This window comes from Aegilops tauschii, chromosome 1 (assembly GCF_002575655.3).
Source record: "Aegilops tauschii subsp. strangulata cultivar AL8/78 chromosome 1, Aet v6.0, whole genome shotgun sequence".
In the NCBI taxonomy this organism is placed as follows: Eukaryota; Viridiplantae; Streptophyta; class Magnoliopsida; order Poales; family Poaceae; genus Aegilops; species Aegilops tauschii.
The window spans coordinates 428152531-428166738 of NC_053035.3; the positions used below are offsets into that span (position 1 = coordinate 428152531).

Here is a 14208-nt window from a genome sequence, read left to right on the forward strand (position 1 = left end):
GGCATATATGTAGGAGTACAATGACCAACTTAAAGTACAAGACAAGGTAGGAACAAATCCTAATCTATCCTATACTTCTAATATACATTATACTCAACACTCTTGTCTTGAGATGGATCAATGTTGTCTTTCAAGAAAAAAGAGAGAGATGGATCAATGCTGCAGATTCACGTTGCAATGGCATATACTACATGTCAGATTTGTCTTCCGTGTTCCGTCCTCTTTTTCTTTTCTTTTAGGGCTTCAAGGACTTGCTTTTGAAATCCAAAGATACTCCCATCAGAGAGCGACATGTGCCGATCAGTACAATTGGGATAGTTCAAAGATACTCCAGAAGACGAATGCCAAAATTGAACATGCAGAAAGCCACACACACAACACAAGGAGAAGCACTATCTGCAGAAAACTAGTTTGCTCTCGTGATGACAAAGATGATCAACTAGGCCGCTGTGCATGCAGTGCAAAGCCCTAGGGGGATGATACTCCATGGGATCAAGGGAAAGAAAGGTGGAGCCAAAGCTACTTTTGCGCACACACTGGCCGGACGGATCGGCCTGATCGCCTGCATTTGTCGCAGCTCGCTTTGCATCGGCAGAGGGGGTACAGGAGATGAGATGAGAGGGTTAAAGGCACGGCGTGTGATTGGTGAGAACTGGCACTGCTTTGCATGCAGGATGCAGCACAGCCTGATCCACACTGCCACAGATTCGCCAGCAGCATCTCCATCTCGGTGCCATGATCAGTTGCATCTCGATCTCCCTCGACGACCACGCACGCACGCCCACGCAGAATCCCTAGGAGTAATCCCTAGAATCCATGATCACCGACGATGCACCAATGGAATGTGGAGGGATCAAGCAGTGGCATGCAGGATTTAGGTGGAGGCCACGTACTACGTACGTAGGTAGGCGGCAGCCTACATGAGCCGTATTTTTGTATTGGACGTGGTACTATCTCACACAAACAAACAAATTAGAGGTAATAGCACCAGGTACCCTAACTTGCACAGAATATGATGATTTAGTCCCAAACTTGCAAAACTTCACTCCACCATACCCCAACTTGTTCCTCATGTGATGATTTAGTCCCAGGCCAATCACAGCTCGACAATTGGCAGCCAGACCGGTCAGCACACGCACTTTTGCAGAAAACCCCCTACTGTTTTTTTAATCAACCCGCACTCACCTCCCATTGACTGCAAAAGCATAAATAACCTAGTGTAAAGTGGAGTACATCCAAGATTCCAAGTTTGCTTGGAACTACGAATGTTCATATTCAAAACGACATGTAGTTGCTACTGTTTCAAAATAAAATGTGTAGTTTCTACTGAAAACCACATGATAAAACTGTTCATACTGTAACAGAACAGGTATCAGTGCACAACACCATTTTCTTTCAGTCTTTCAGGAGAAGAGATGTTGCACCTCATGAACATCTTTACTGCAGCACAATTTCGCGGCAGAACATGATTTCAAGTTCTCAACGGAGAAAAGAATTAACATTGCTCGAATCAAACCAACATACAAATAAAGTGGCCGTATGCATCTCCCAGATGCAGAAGCCGGGGGTCATCCTCCTTTTCTAAAAAAAACCAACATACAAATTAATGGGGAGAAAAAAGAATCACGGAAGTAGCATGAATCCTTGGCCGCTACCTGCAAGAAGTGCTCTCCTAATCAGCCATTAGCCATTTTTTCTTGCATCGGCGGCGTCAGTTCCTCCAGAACGGAACAAGAACGGCACATTGACGTCGCACGGCCTGGACACCACCTTGGCGCTGGCGGCGAGCCTGTCCACCGTCATGGCGCACCGAACCGTCACCGGCACGGCCCACGTCCTCACGCCGCCGAGCTGCAGCCGCACGGGCACCGTGATGTCCACGTCGAACGGCACCGATCGGAGCCGCTCTGCCGCGGCCATCTGCCCGCGCTCGCGCTCCGAGAACCGTATCCCGGTGCGGCCCTCCGCCTTCGCCACGAACACCGTGATGTTGCACGGCACCTGGTAGAAGGCCGGCCACGCGCCGTCCGCCAGGCTCACGCCCTCGTACGACACGGCGACGCGGCTCCCGGCGCCGTCGTAGTGCACGCCGACCTTGCCGTTGCCGTTGGCGCTGTTGTCGGCGCGGACGGTCGCGGCGAACCCCGGCGAGAGCGAGCCGGGGGCCGAGGCGTTGCTGACGCCGGCGAGGCCCGACACTGCGAGGGACACGACCGAGTACGCCGGCTGCCTGGGCTTGAAGGCGAGGGAGAGGACCGCGACGGCGAGGTAGAGGCGCGGAGGCAGGAGCAGTCGGCGCGGCGGGTGTAGTGCTGGAAGAGGCGCGCGTTCTCCGGCGGCGGCACGCGGAAGACCTTGTCTTTGGGCACCTGCACCACGTACGTGCCGGGCTGCGGCGCCGGCGGCTTCTGCTGGTGTTGGGGCGGCGGCGGGACGGGCTTCTGGAAGTGGACTGCAGAGCGGGCTGGGGGAGGGGTCGGAGGAGGAGTAAGCGCACTCGCCGGAGAAGTCGGAGCTGGTGGACGCGGCCGTCGTTCATCATAGGCCGCTCCTGCTCCTCACGTCGCGCGTGGGGATCAATCTGCGATATCAAAACCGTCCGTGCCAGAATGTTTTGCGCGCATTGGTACTTCCCAACCGAATAGTACGGAGTACTTGTTTAGCACGGCGTTCAGTGCTAGTACGTCCTATAGCTTTGGAGTCAATAGATGGGAAATCTCTTGTTTTTGTACCATGGGACAGCACGCACTACGGCTCCTGTTCACCAGTGCACGTACCCAAACTTGAAGAGAGACCAGCAGCCTCCACACTGGCTGGTTCCAACTCATGACACGGTCCTTCTCGTTGAAGCATCGAACGGCGCCTTCCATGCACATGAAGCTGAAGTCAACCGTGTACTCGAACCAAACTCTAAACCGGTGCCCTGTCACCTCCACGAGGAAAGGAATAGTGTGGCGGAACCATTGTCTGAAACAGTCAACAGCAAAGCAAGCAAATCAGCAATCATTAAGCAAAGTAAACGAGTGTACAAATGTACTAAAACGGAGCGCGTCACTCAGCACGTACCCGCCGAGTTCCTTCTTGTCTCCGCACTGCTGCACAGCTTCATATATAAGAAGACTAATGACAACTCGTCGTCGCTCTCCTCATGTTCCATGCCAACATCAAACGGCGAAGATCCAAACTCAACGACCATCAGCATCTGGTGCAGTGGGTTGGCTCAAATTTTGTTCATTTAAATTGTCGTTAGTTTCCGAACCAAATTACTATTCAAGGATCTGCACATCCCAGTTACAGATTTTTTTCTCATAGTCTGATAGGCACGCACCTGTGGAGCGCAGGCATTCAGACAAACATTCTAGACCTTGACAGCCGGTGTCATGCCGAAAGCCACAGGGTTACACCTCCTCATCTTGTTCTGTGTGAACAAACCACCCGGGCCGCTACTATAACGATCGAACATGGGACCGGTTGAGTTGTTTGCTGAGCTCAGATCATGATAGGGAACACCTGGGAACAAAATTATGGGAGGTGAGTGCGGGTTGATTAAAGAAAACGGTAGGGGGTTTTCTGCAAAAGTGCGTGCGCTGACCGGTCCAGCCACCTGGCTGCCAATTGTCGAGCTGTGATTGGCCTGGGACTAAATCATCACACGAGGTGCAAGTTGGGGTATGATGAAGTAAAGTTTTATAAGTTTGGGACTAAATCATCACATTATGTGCAAGTTAGCGTACCTGGGGTGCTATTACCTCGACAAATTAACAGAGCCAGGTGGAGAAGTTTGCATGCACGGGATCGGGATGGGACGACGACGGGGAGAGGGAGATCCGTCGTATCTGCGATGGGATTCGCTTCGGTTTCCAATCCACGGCCGTCCCTTTCGCTGCCCGGCAGCCGCTTGCGAACAGCAGCAGCGTGCCACTCGCAGCGGCACTGATCATGCCATGCGCGCCGTGTGTGTGCTCCCTTCCATCGGTAGATGCTGTGCCACCGCAGATCCTCCTCACCTCAGCGGCTCTACGGCTCTAGCTTGGTCCCCCTGGCTAGCCATGCATGGAGGGAGGAAACTAAATATGCTTTTGAGTCTGGAGAGGCCCAAAGGAAGGGCTGGGTAATTGCACTGCAAACACAAACAGACGTCGGTCTGCACAAGCAGTTTGAGCTTGAGTCATCATAATGCAGCCTTCGCATTTGCTTTTGCTTTTGTTTGAAATCAGTAGTTATAATATAATTAGCTCCTGGTTTCCGAAAATGATCGCGAATTCCAAAATTGTTCATGAATATTAAAACATACACATGAATTGAAGAAGTTCAGAAAAAATGTACATGAATCCAAAAAATATTCATGAATTTCAATAAATGTTCGTGAATTTAACATATATTCCCGAACAAAAAAAAATCTGAATTTCAAAAAATGACAATGAACTAAAAAGGAAAGAAATGTGGTTGTACTCCCTCAGTTCCTACATACTATAAGTCTTTTATAGATTTTAAAATGGATTACATATGGATGTATGTCGACATATCTTAAAGTGTAAATTAACTTATTTTGCTCCGTTTGTTTTCATATTCGAATATCTAAACAGACTTATACTTATGAATGGAGGGAGTATATAGATCACCGGAAACATTAATTGGTTGGCTTACGACATGGTACGAATCATCTAGAGTACTATCTCATCACCAAATTAACTACTAGTCTAGTTAAAACAGCACTAGGGGCATTCATCTCGTTTTCATCCCATACATGTATGTTTGGCAAACTGTAATTAGCTCCCGAAATGACAAGCATTAATCCAAAACAATCTAACAGAACTAGTTCATATGGATCTACGAGCGGATACTGATCGGATGTCGGTACCCTAGCTAGAGTCTCAGGGACAGGTCCAGGGAGCCACCGACGGCGCCGGACGGCGAGGAGGAGGAGGGCGGCGTCCTGCGCAGCTCGGACTCGTCGGGACCGCCGTGGCTGGTGACCCTCGTCGGGAAGAACTCGATCTCCCGCACCTCCTTCCTCCCCTCCGCTGCCACCAAGAACCCTTCTCCGGCCGTCTCCTGCAAATCGATCGGGTGTTGCAACACAGCCATCAGTTAGTTCTGGCAAATCTGGATGAATGGTGGAAGTGCCGAGCTTTGCAAACGCCTCGAACCAATGCACGTACCTTGCGAGCGGCGGTCAAGGTGGCGGCGAGATCGTAGATGGAGTAGTATGGCGCGTCGGTGGTGCCGGCGGCAGGGGCCCGTGTTCCTCTATCTGCCAAGCCCACCATCGTCTTTGTAGGCGAGATCGAGAAGATCAACACGGGCGCGCAGGAAAGAAGACAAGATTGGTTAATTGGCACAAGAAAATGAATGTTGGAGGAGCAGAAAGCTCTCCAATTTTTGCAGCGGAGTACCTTGGAGCAGAGGTCGCAGCGTTGGCCCGCGTGGAGGCAGGAGGCGGAGGAGCACGCCGGACGCCAGATGGTGCTTTGGCATGAAGGGTGCTCTGGCGCCGGCACCTGGAGCTGCGGCTGGTGGCCATGGCCCGCCGGGACGAACCCCCCCATGCGGCCCCAGCGGTCCATGAAGTACTGCTGCTCGGGCGCCACGCCCTGGACGTAGCGGACGGCGACGGGAGCCGGCGGCTGCGGCGCCGGAGGGGCGGGCGGCGGCTGGACCAGGAGCGGCGAGTAGTAGCGCGAGCCGGTGGCGGCGTCGAAGGCGGGCAGGTAGTCGTGGTGGTGCTGCAGGACGACGGAGTTGCCCTGCGCCTGCAGGTTGGCGGCGACGGCCTCCAGCATGGCGGCGGCGGCGGCGGCGTTGAGGTCGCACAGCGGGTCGACGCCGCCGCAGCGCAGGCGCTCGAGCTCCGCCACGCCGAGGCCGCGCTGCGGGGTCTTCCTGGGCGGCGCCCCGCCGCGGGAGGCCGCCTGCTGCCTCCCCTGCCCGGACGCCGCCTGCCGGCGCAGCCGCGCCCGCGCCACCGCGTCGGAGAGGTCCGGCACGACGGCATGGGCCGACGTGTCCTCCGGGGCGGCGCCGAAGAGGAAGGAGGGCGTGGGCGCCATGAGGGAGGAGAGGAGAGAGCAGGATTCGAGGGCCGATCGACGGTGGCACGTGCGAATGGGCTGCGGGTGGGCTGTCTCCTCCCGGGGGTGCTCGTTTTATAGCGACGGCGAGGAGACACGGCGTATCTCGCCGCGGTCTAATGATCCGCTCTCGTCTGTCTCACTCGCCACTCGCTCCTCAACGACAGACGGACAGACAGGTGGGGCCCGACGTATCAACGACTAGTCCTCGGTCCTCACGCGCCCGATGGACAGATACGGGAAGCAACTCCTGCTGCCAAGTGGGCCCGAATGGTCGGCTCTTCGGAACACGCTCCGCTCCTGTCGTGTAGCAAGTCGCTCATTCTATCCTCTCGATATGATATTTCTCCGCTTCTGAAAAAGGCAGCGATCTGCGCCGGCGCACCGGCCCAATTGTTGGGCCGGTCGAGTCCGAGCCGTCCGATGCGGTTAGCGTGAACCGTTAGATCTGCGCGTGAGTGTGTACCGAACAAACCGTTGCAGCAAAAAAGACACGTTTTGTTGCAACCGTTGTACGAACAGCCACAACCAGAAAAACAAGGGAGCTGGATCCCTCGCGTCTGCCCGTCCCCGATCCGCGGCGGCGGCGGCCGGATCCGCCTGTTTTAAGTTCCTCGCGCCCGAATCACGTTGAGGAGGGGCTCCTCCATATATCAAGCGGCCTTGGAATTGCTTCCTTGCGGCCGAATCATGTCTTACATCCGTAATGACCTCCTTGCCTCCATGGATTTGGGCTCGAGCTCCGCTGCCGTTCATGGCCGAAGTCCCCTGAGGCGGCAAGGCCCTGGTGGTAGTGGACCGGTGCTGCAACGGTACTACAACCCTAGTGTGGTCTTCCAAGATGCAGCACGGCATGGCCGGGATGAAATTGATCTGGTATGATTTCCAATTACAACCCTAGATCCTTTTGTTCACAAAAAGAATGTTGCAACCTTTGATTTCAATTGATGAGCATGAGATTAAAAAGAGATGTTCTCAACATACTTGTGTTTGATTTTTGTGTAATGTTTCTGATATGTTGTCAATTAATGCTAGCATCTTCCTGCTGTCTGCTAGTAAAATGTTACAAGTATGTGTTGCATTTGCTACGTGCTACTTGCTGGATATTACATGCTACATCCTAAAATGTTGCATGCAAGAGTTGTTTTGGAATTGTGATTGACATGCTGCATCCCCTTTTTTTGTTTGTGTTTTTTGCATGTTTTTTCATGCAGCAAAAAAACTGACTTGGGTGCTGATTTTGTTGCAGAATGTTGCTGTGGAGCCATCGATTTTCCTTGATGATGATATACAAAATGTTGCGCACAAAGAAGAAGATGATGGCATTGATCTGAATGATACTCCGGGACATGATAGTGACGATTCCTTGCAGCTGAACACGGATGGTGCAGCTCCAAACCATTGCAATGCCCGTGTGGCCGGTGACAATGCCAATGGAAATGCTGCAACACTTGTTGATGAACCAGACGAAGATATATCATCACAGCCAGTTGTCCCTTTTGTTGGAATGATTTTTGACAATGTTGAAGAAAAGCTCAGCGTGTTTACAATGAATATGCTTCAAAGATGGGCTTTGGAACTCGCATTGTGACGTCAAAGCATAGTAGGAAAAATAGCTTGGAGCAGAAGCGCATCCTAATCTATAGAGTTTTTGAGTGCATACACTCACGGAAAGATCCTTCAAAGAATGTTGGTGGAAGCATTTCTGACGGGGCTGCAACAAATCAGAGTGATGATGTTGATATGAGCTATGCTAGTAACAAAAAATCTCCAAGCAAACAAGCTGGCATCTATATGGATGTGAGCGACAAGAGGCGAAGAAACCGGTTGGAGCGGTATGATTGCAAGGCTCGTATGGGTGTTAGCCTCAAAGACGGTAGCTGGGTTGTGACAGTTTTTTAGGCCGATCACACACACCAGCTGATGTTGCAAAGGGGGCGTCGGAGATTTTGCCGCTCTCACAGAAAGATCCCCGATGCAGACATGCAATACATCACTTCGCTGCACTATCGCAACATATCAATGGCTAATATGATGGGCTTGCTTGGAGATGCACGGTGTTGCGATCCAAGGAGTTTGCCGTATGTGAAGACTGATGTGACAAATGCAAGAGCAAAGCTGCGAAGGGGCCTGTCAGAGCGTGATTTGGAGCTGACAATCGAGTACTTTGAGAGAAGACAAGTGGAGAATCCCAACTTCTTTTTCTCAAAGCTGGAAGAAGATGGAGCTATTAGGGCACTTTTCTGGGTTGATGGGAGAACAAGGGCCTTGTATCCAAAGTACAAAGATTGTGTGTTTGTCGACACCACATTCTGCACAAATCGCTACAACTTGCCCTTTGCTCCGATTGTTGGCATTAACAACCACACACATACTGTTTGCTTGGGGTGCGCTTTGTTGCCTGATGAGACCATCGAAACTTTCAAGTGGGTCTTCCAGCAATGGATGTTGGCAATGAATAACGAGGATCCGTTGAACATTATGACTGATCAAGACCAGGCAATGGCTAAAGCCATCTCAATGGGATTTCCAGATTCAACACACAGATGTTGCAAGTGGCACGTCTTCCGGGTTGCAAGGACGAAACTAGGGAAGATGCTGGGCAAGGATGAGCCTTTTGCTGAAGCATTCTATGGTTGCATCAATGATTCAGATACCGTTGAGGAGTTTGAAGAACGGTGGAAGCAGATGGTCGAGTTATTTGGTGTGGCTGATAAGAAACACCTCAAGAACATGTGGGACAGCAGGGAGATGTGGGCTCCTGTGTACTTTAGGAATAAGTTCTTCCCATTCACAGGAACAACCGGGCGGTCTGAGGGCTTGAATTCCTACTTCAAGACTTTAAATCATCATGGAGACTCGGTTTGGACATTTGTCCAGCAGTTTGAGCTTTGCCAGGAGCTAATGCTTGATCGTGAAGACAATGCTGGCTTCATCAATGAAGCGACGGGGCCGCCACTCTGGGGCAAGTAAGTCCAAAGTCATGTAGCATTTTTTTAGTTTTCCAGTACAGTGTGGTTGCAGCATTTCTTTGAAACATATGTAGCAATTCTTATTGATGTTGGAAGCTTTTTTTGTTTGCAGTTACAACATTGAAAAGCAAGCTGCAGATTTCTATACCAGAGAGGTATTTTCCAAGTTTCAAAAACTATTGGCTAAATCAATAGGCTATGGTCTGCAATATCAGCTGCAAGGGGATGTCATCTGGTTTCGCCTTGTTGCAAATTATGGCATCAACCCAAAAGTGTACACAGTGCGTGTTGCTCCTAAAGATCAGACATACATGTGCACCTGCAACATGTTTGAGATGTGTGGGCTGATCTGCCCACATATCATCCGTGCCATGGTGCACCTGAACGTGCAAACGATACCTGCGACTTACATGCTTCCAAGATGGTCTAAGAGAGCAACCGACCTTGCGCCTGAACCGGGCGATGGGCATAGAGCTATGCATTTCGGCGTCCCCACGACAAACACCCTAAAGTTTAACTCTCTATGCCGGAAGTTTGGGAAACTCGCTTCTGATGTATGCTTCAATGATGAAGCTTATAGTTTTGTCTCTGGGCTAATTGATCAGGGCAGTGTTGGGGTTGCTGCAATAAAGCTAGAGCAACTGATGGGGTTGCAAGAGACGAAGAAGCCCAAGGTCATGCAGGAAATGAACAAGTCTCAGGGGGTCCAAGTACAGGTCAGCGGGATCCACCCCCTGTAGGACTGCGGAACCCACCAAAGTCAGCAAAGAAGGGGAGGCCAAAGGAGAAAGAGAAGCGCAGGAAGCCACTAATTGAGATTCGAGAAGATGAAATGAAGAAGAAAGCAAAGAAGGACGCGGCGAAAACGAAGAAAGCTCCAAAGCCAAGGGAAAAGAAGACTCCATGCAAATATTGTGAAGATGAAGATCACAACGTGAAGGATTGCCAACTCCTTGCCGCTTTTCTTGCTGCGAATGCGAGCGCGAAAGCTCCGGGTGTCGAAACAATCCTTACACTTTAGGATATTTTCATGAGGGAAAAAATGATGAATTTCCTTGTAACACCCCATGACTTATGATAAAAAGTTGTGTTGACTAGCTGTGAATGTTTGTTTTGTGGGATTGCAACATATTACTACATGCGTGGTTTGAAAAAAGCAGAATGTTGCTTTTTACAAGAGTTGATTTAAAAAATTCTTATTGTTATATGTTTGTGAGAGCTTACTTTTTATAGTATGATGGTGCCAAAATTTGTAGAATTTTTTTTAAAAAAGCAGAACGTGGGTTTTTCCTTATTTTTTTTAAACTAGTACTCAATGGTTGTTGTAACCACAGCTTGATCCATGTTTAAAAAGAACATGTTTTAAGCTTTTGAAAAGCATGGTTGAAGCTTTTGAAAAGCATGGTTGAATCTTTTTGAAAATATGGTTGAAGCTTTTAGGAAACATGTTTGAAGCTTTAAGAAAACATGTTTAGAAGATTTCTGAAAAGCATGGTTGCAGCTTTTTAAAAACATGGTTGAAGCTTCTGTAAACAAGGTTGCAGCTTTTAGGAAACATGGTTGAAGCTTTTGAAAACCTTGGTTGAAACTTTTTCAAAATATGGTTGCAGCTTTTAGGAAACATGGTTGAAGCTTTTTGCAAACATGGTTGAAGCTTTTTAAAACATGGTTGAAGCAAAATAACAAGTTTGAATAGGAAAAAGCCTTGAATGATTTAAAGTGTTGATTTAGCTGTACAACAAAAAGTTGGGAAAGGAAGCTTATTTACATTATGCTTCCAGCAAAAATATTGTAGGGATTAGCTAATTTGCAGCTAAAAATATATATTTTGGCTCTGCAACAAATCTAACAGAAGGTTGTAGCTATTTCCTGTGAGCTTCCAGCAATTTAAGTGTGTGACAAAAGTAGCATTCACATATTATTTTTCAAAAAGTATGTTTTGAGGGGAAAAATGCACAGATATTCCCTTGAAACTTCGATGGATGAAGTTTGAAATATTTTCATATTTCAGAACCAGCGAAACAAAAAACAATTGTCAATGCATGATCATGTTGGCAAACAGAAGAACGCATCCATTAAAAACATAAGTGCATCATCCAAATATCAAGTTATCATCGGTTTACATACCAAAAGGACACATATTTTACTGGAGGTATCAACAGTTTACATACGAACGCGCACTACTCTAATCCTATCAGAACGCTACCACCTCGGACATGATCTAGACCTAGTGAAGAATCAAGCCGCCAACTCATCCTTGAACGCCCGCTCCTTTGGGGCATTGTTCATTTGGTGACTGAAAAGGTTGATCAATTGTTGATGGTTAGTAAAACCACTAGTTTCTAGAAGGGCAAGGGCAAAAGGGATACTTCATGAAACAGCAAATCATTTCCTGCTCTAGTGAAGAATCCCAAGGTTAAACCCAAACCCGGGACTAAGTGCTTCTGTAATGAGGGGAACGGTCACTGAAGCAGGACTACCCTAGATACTTGGTAGATGAGAAGGCAGGCAAGGTCAACAGAAGTATATATTGGATATACATTATATGAATGTGTACTTTACTACTAGTCCTAGCAGCACCAGGGTATTAGATACCGGTTCGGTTGCTAAGTGTTAGTAACTCGAAATAAAAGCTGCGGAATAAACGGAGACTAGCTAAAGGTGAGATGACGATATGTGTTGGAAGTGTTTCCAAGGTTGATGTGATCAAGCGTCGCATGCTCCCTCTACCATCGAGATTGGTGTTAAACCTAAATAATTGTTATTTGGTGTTTGCGTTGAGCATAAACATGATTGGATTATGTTTATCGCAATACGGTTATTCATTTAAGGAGAATAATGGTTACTCTGTTTATTTGAATAATACCTTCAATGGTCTTGCACCTAAAATGAATCTCGATCGCAGTGATACACATGTTCGTGCCAAAAGATATAAAATTGTACCACATACTTGTGGCACTGCCATTTGAGTCATATTGGTATAGAACGCATGAAGAAGCTCCATGTAGATGGATCTTTGGACTCACTCGTTTTTGAGAAGATTGAGACATGCGAACCATGTCTATTGGTATATATGCATGAAGAAACTCCATGCAGATGGATCGTTTGGACTCACTTGATTTTGAATCACTTGAGACATGCAAATCATACCACATGGGCAAGATGACTGAAAGGCCTCGTTTTCAGTAAGATGGAACAAGAGAGCAACTTGTTGGAAGTAATACATTTGATGTGTGCAGTCCAATGAGTGCTGAGGCACGCAGTGGATATCGTTATGTTCTTACTTCACAGACGATTTGAGTAGATGCTGAGTGTATTTACTTAATGAAACACAAGTCTGAATTATTGAAAGGTTCAAGTAATTTCAGAGTGAAGTTGAAGATCGTTGTGACAAGAGGATAAAATGTCTATGATATGATCATAGAGATATCTGAGTTACGAGTTTGGCACACAATTAAGACATTGTGGAAAGTGTTTCACAATTAATACCGCCTGGAACACCACAGTGTGATGGTGTGTCCGAACATCATAACTGCACCCTATTGGATATGGTGCATACCATGATGTCTCTTATCGAATTACAACTATCATTTATGGGTTAGGCATTAGAGACAACCGCATTCACTTTAAATAGGGCACCACGCAATTCCGTTGAGACGACACCGTATGAACTATGGTTTAGAGAAACCTAAGCTGTCGTTTCTTAAAAGTTTGGGGCTGCGATGCTTATGTGAAAAAGTTTCAGGCTGATAAGCTCGAACCCAAAGCGGATAAATGCATCTTCATAGAATACCCAAAACAGTTGGGTATACCTCCTATTTCAGATCTGGAAGCAAAAGTAATTGCTTCTAGAAACGAGTCCTTTCTCGAGGAAAAGTTTCTCTCGAAAGAATTGAGTGGGAGGATGGTAGAGACTTGATGAGATTATTGAACCGTCACTTCAACTAGTGTGTAGCAGGGCACAAGAAGTTGTTCCTGTGGCACCTACACCAATTGAAGTGGAAGCTTATGATAGTGATCATGAAACTTCGGATCAAGTCACTACCAAACCTCGTAGGTCGACAAGGATATGTACTACTCCTGAGTGGTACGGTAATCCTGTCTTAGATATCATGTTGTTAGACAATACTGAACCTACGAGCCATGGAGAAGCGATGGTGGGCCCATATTCCGAAAAATGGTTAGAAGCCATGAAATCCGAGATAGGATCCATGTATCAGAACAAAGCATGGACTTTGGTGAACTTGCCCGATGATCGGCAAGCCATTGAGATAAATGGATCTTTAAGAAGAAGACGGACGTGGACGGTAATGTTACCGTCTATGAAGCTCGACCTGTGGCAAAGAGTATTTTCACAAGTTCAAGGAGTTGACTACGATGAGATTTTCTCATCTGTAGCGATGCTTAAGTCCGTAGGAATCATGTTAGCATTAGCTGCATTTATGAAATCTGGCAGATGGATGTCAAAACAAGTTTCCTTACCAGTTTTCGTAAGGAAAGGTTGTATGTGATACAATCAAGAAGGTTTTGTCCTAAGGATGCTAAAAGGTATGCTAGGTCCAGCGATCCTTCCATGGACTAGAGCAAGCATCTCAGAGTCAGAATATACGCTTTGATGGAGTGATCAAAGTTTTTGGGTTTATACAAAGTTTGTTAGAAACTTGTATTTACAATAAAGTGAGTGGGAGCACTACAACATTTCTAATAAGTATATGTGAATGACATATTGTTGATCCGAAATGATGTAGAATTTCTGGAAAGCGTAAAGGGTTGTTTGAAAGGAGTTTTTCAAAGGAAGACCTAGATAAAGCTGCTTACATATTGGGCATCAAGATCTATAGAGATAGATCAAGACGCCTGATGATACTTTCAAAGAACGCACGCCTTGACATGATTTTGAAAGAGTTCAAAATAGATCAGCAAAGAAGGAGTTCTTGGCTGTGTTACAAGGTGTGAGTATTGAGTAAGACTCAAGACCTGACCACAGCAGAAGAGAGAAAAAGGACGAAGGTCGTCCCCTATGCTTTAGACGTAGGCTCTACAGTATGCTATGTTGTGTACCGCACTTGAAGTGTGCCTTGCCATGAGTTGGTCAAGGGGTACAATAGTGATCCGGGAATGGATCACATGACAGCGGTCGAACTTATCCTTAGTATCTAGTGGAC

At 47.6% G+C, this 14208-nt stretch overlaps 2 protein-coding genes, 1 long non-coding RNA gene and 1 pseudogene across 3 annotated transcripts; 1 reads left to right on the forward strand and 3 right to left on the reverse strand.

Annotated features, from left to right (window-relative positions):
- Positions 1 to 1398: 1398 nt before the first annotated feature.
- On the reverse strand, positions 1399 to 2542 carry LOC109763466 (NDR1/HIN1-like protein 13; annotated as a pseudogene).
- A 640-nt stretch (positions 2543 to 3182) lies between these two features.
- On the reverse strand, positions 3183 to 3647 carry LOC120968369 (uncharacterized). The gene is made up of 3 exons (XR_005762795.3): positions 3593 to 3647; positions 3329 to 3510; positions 3183 to 3219 (listed from the first exon to the last, which is right to left on the reverse strand). It is a non-coding gene; the product is annotated as an uncharacterized lncRNA (long non-coding RNA).
- Positions 3648 to 4522: 875 nt separating this feature from the next.
- On the reverse strand, positions 4523 to 6080 carry LOC120968366 (uncharacterized). Its single transcript, XM_073509597.1, has 2 exons — positions 5163 to 6080; positions 4523 to 5055 (listed from the first exon to the last, which is right to left on the reverse strand). Exons 1-2 carry the CDS (start codon positions 6048 to 6050, stop codon positions 4867 to 4869), a joined length of 1077 nt encoding a protein of 358 aa, XP_073365698.1. The 5' UTR covers positions 6051 to 6080; the 3' UTR covers positions 4523 to 4866.
- Positions 6081 to 8093: 2013 nt separating this feature from the next.
- On the forward strand, positions 8094 to 9783 carry LOC109763468 (protein FAR1-RELATED SEQUENCE 5-like). The gene is made up of 2 exons (XM_020322323.1): positions 8094 to 9040; positions 9156 to 9783. The coding sequence occupies exons 1-2, from the start codon at positions 8094 to 8096 to the stop codon at positions 9781 to 9783; spliced, it is 1575 nt and encodes a 524-aa protein (XP_020177912.1).
- Positions 9784 to 14208: the final 4425 nt, after the last annotated feature.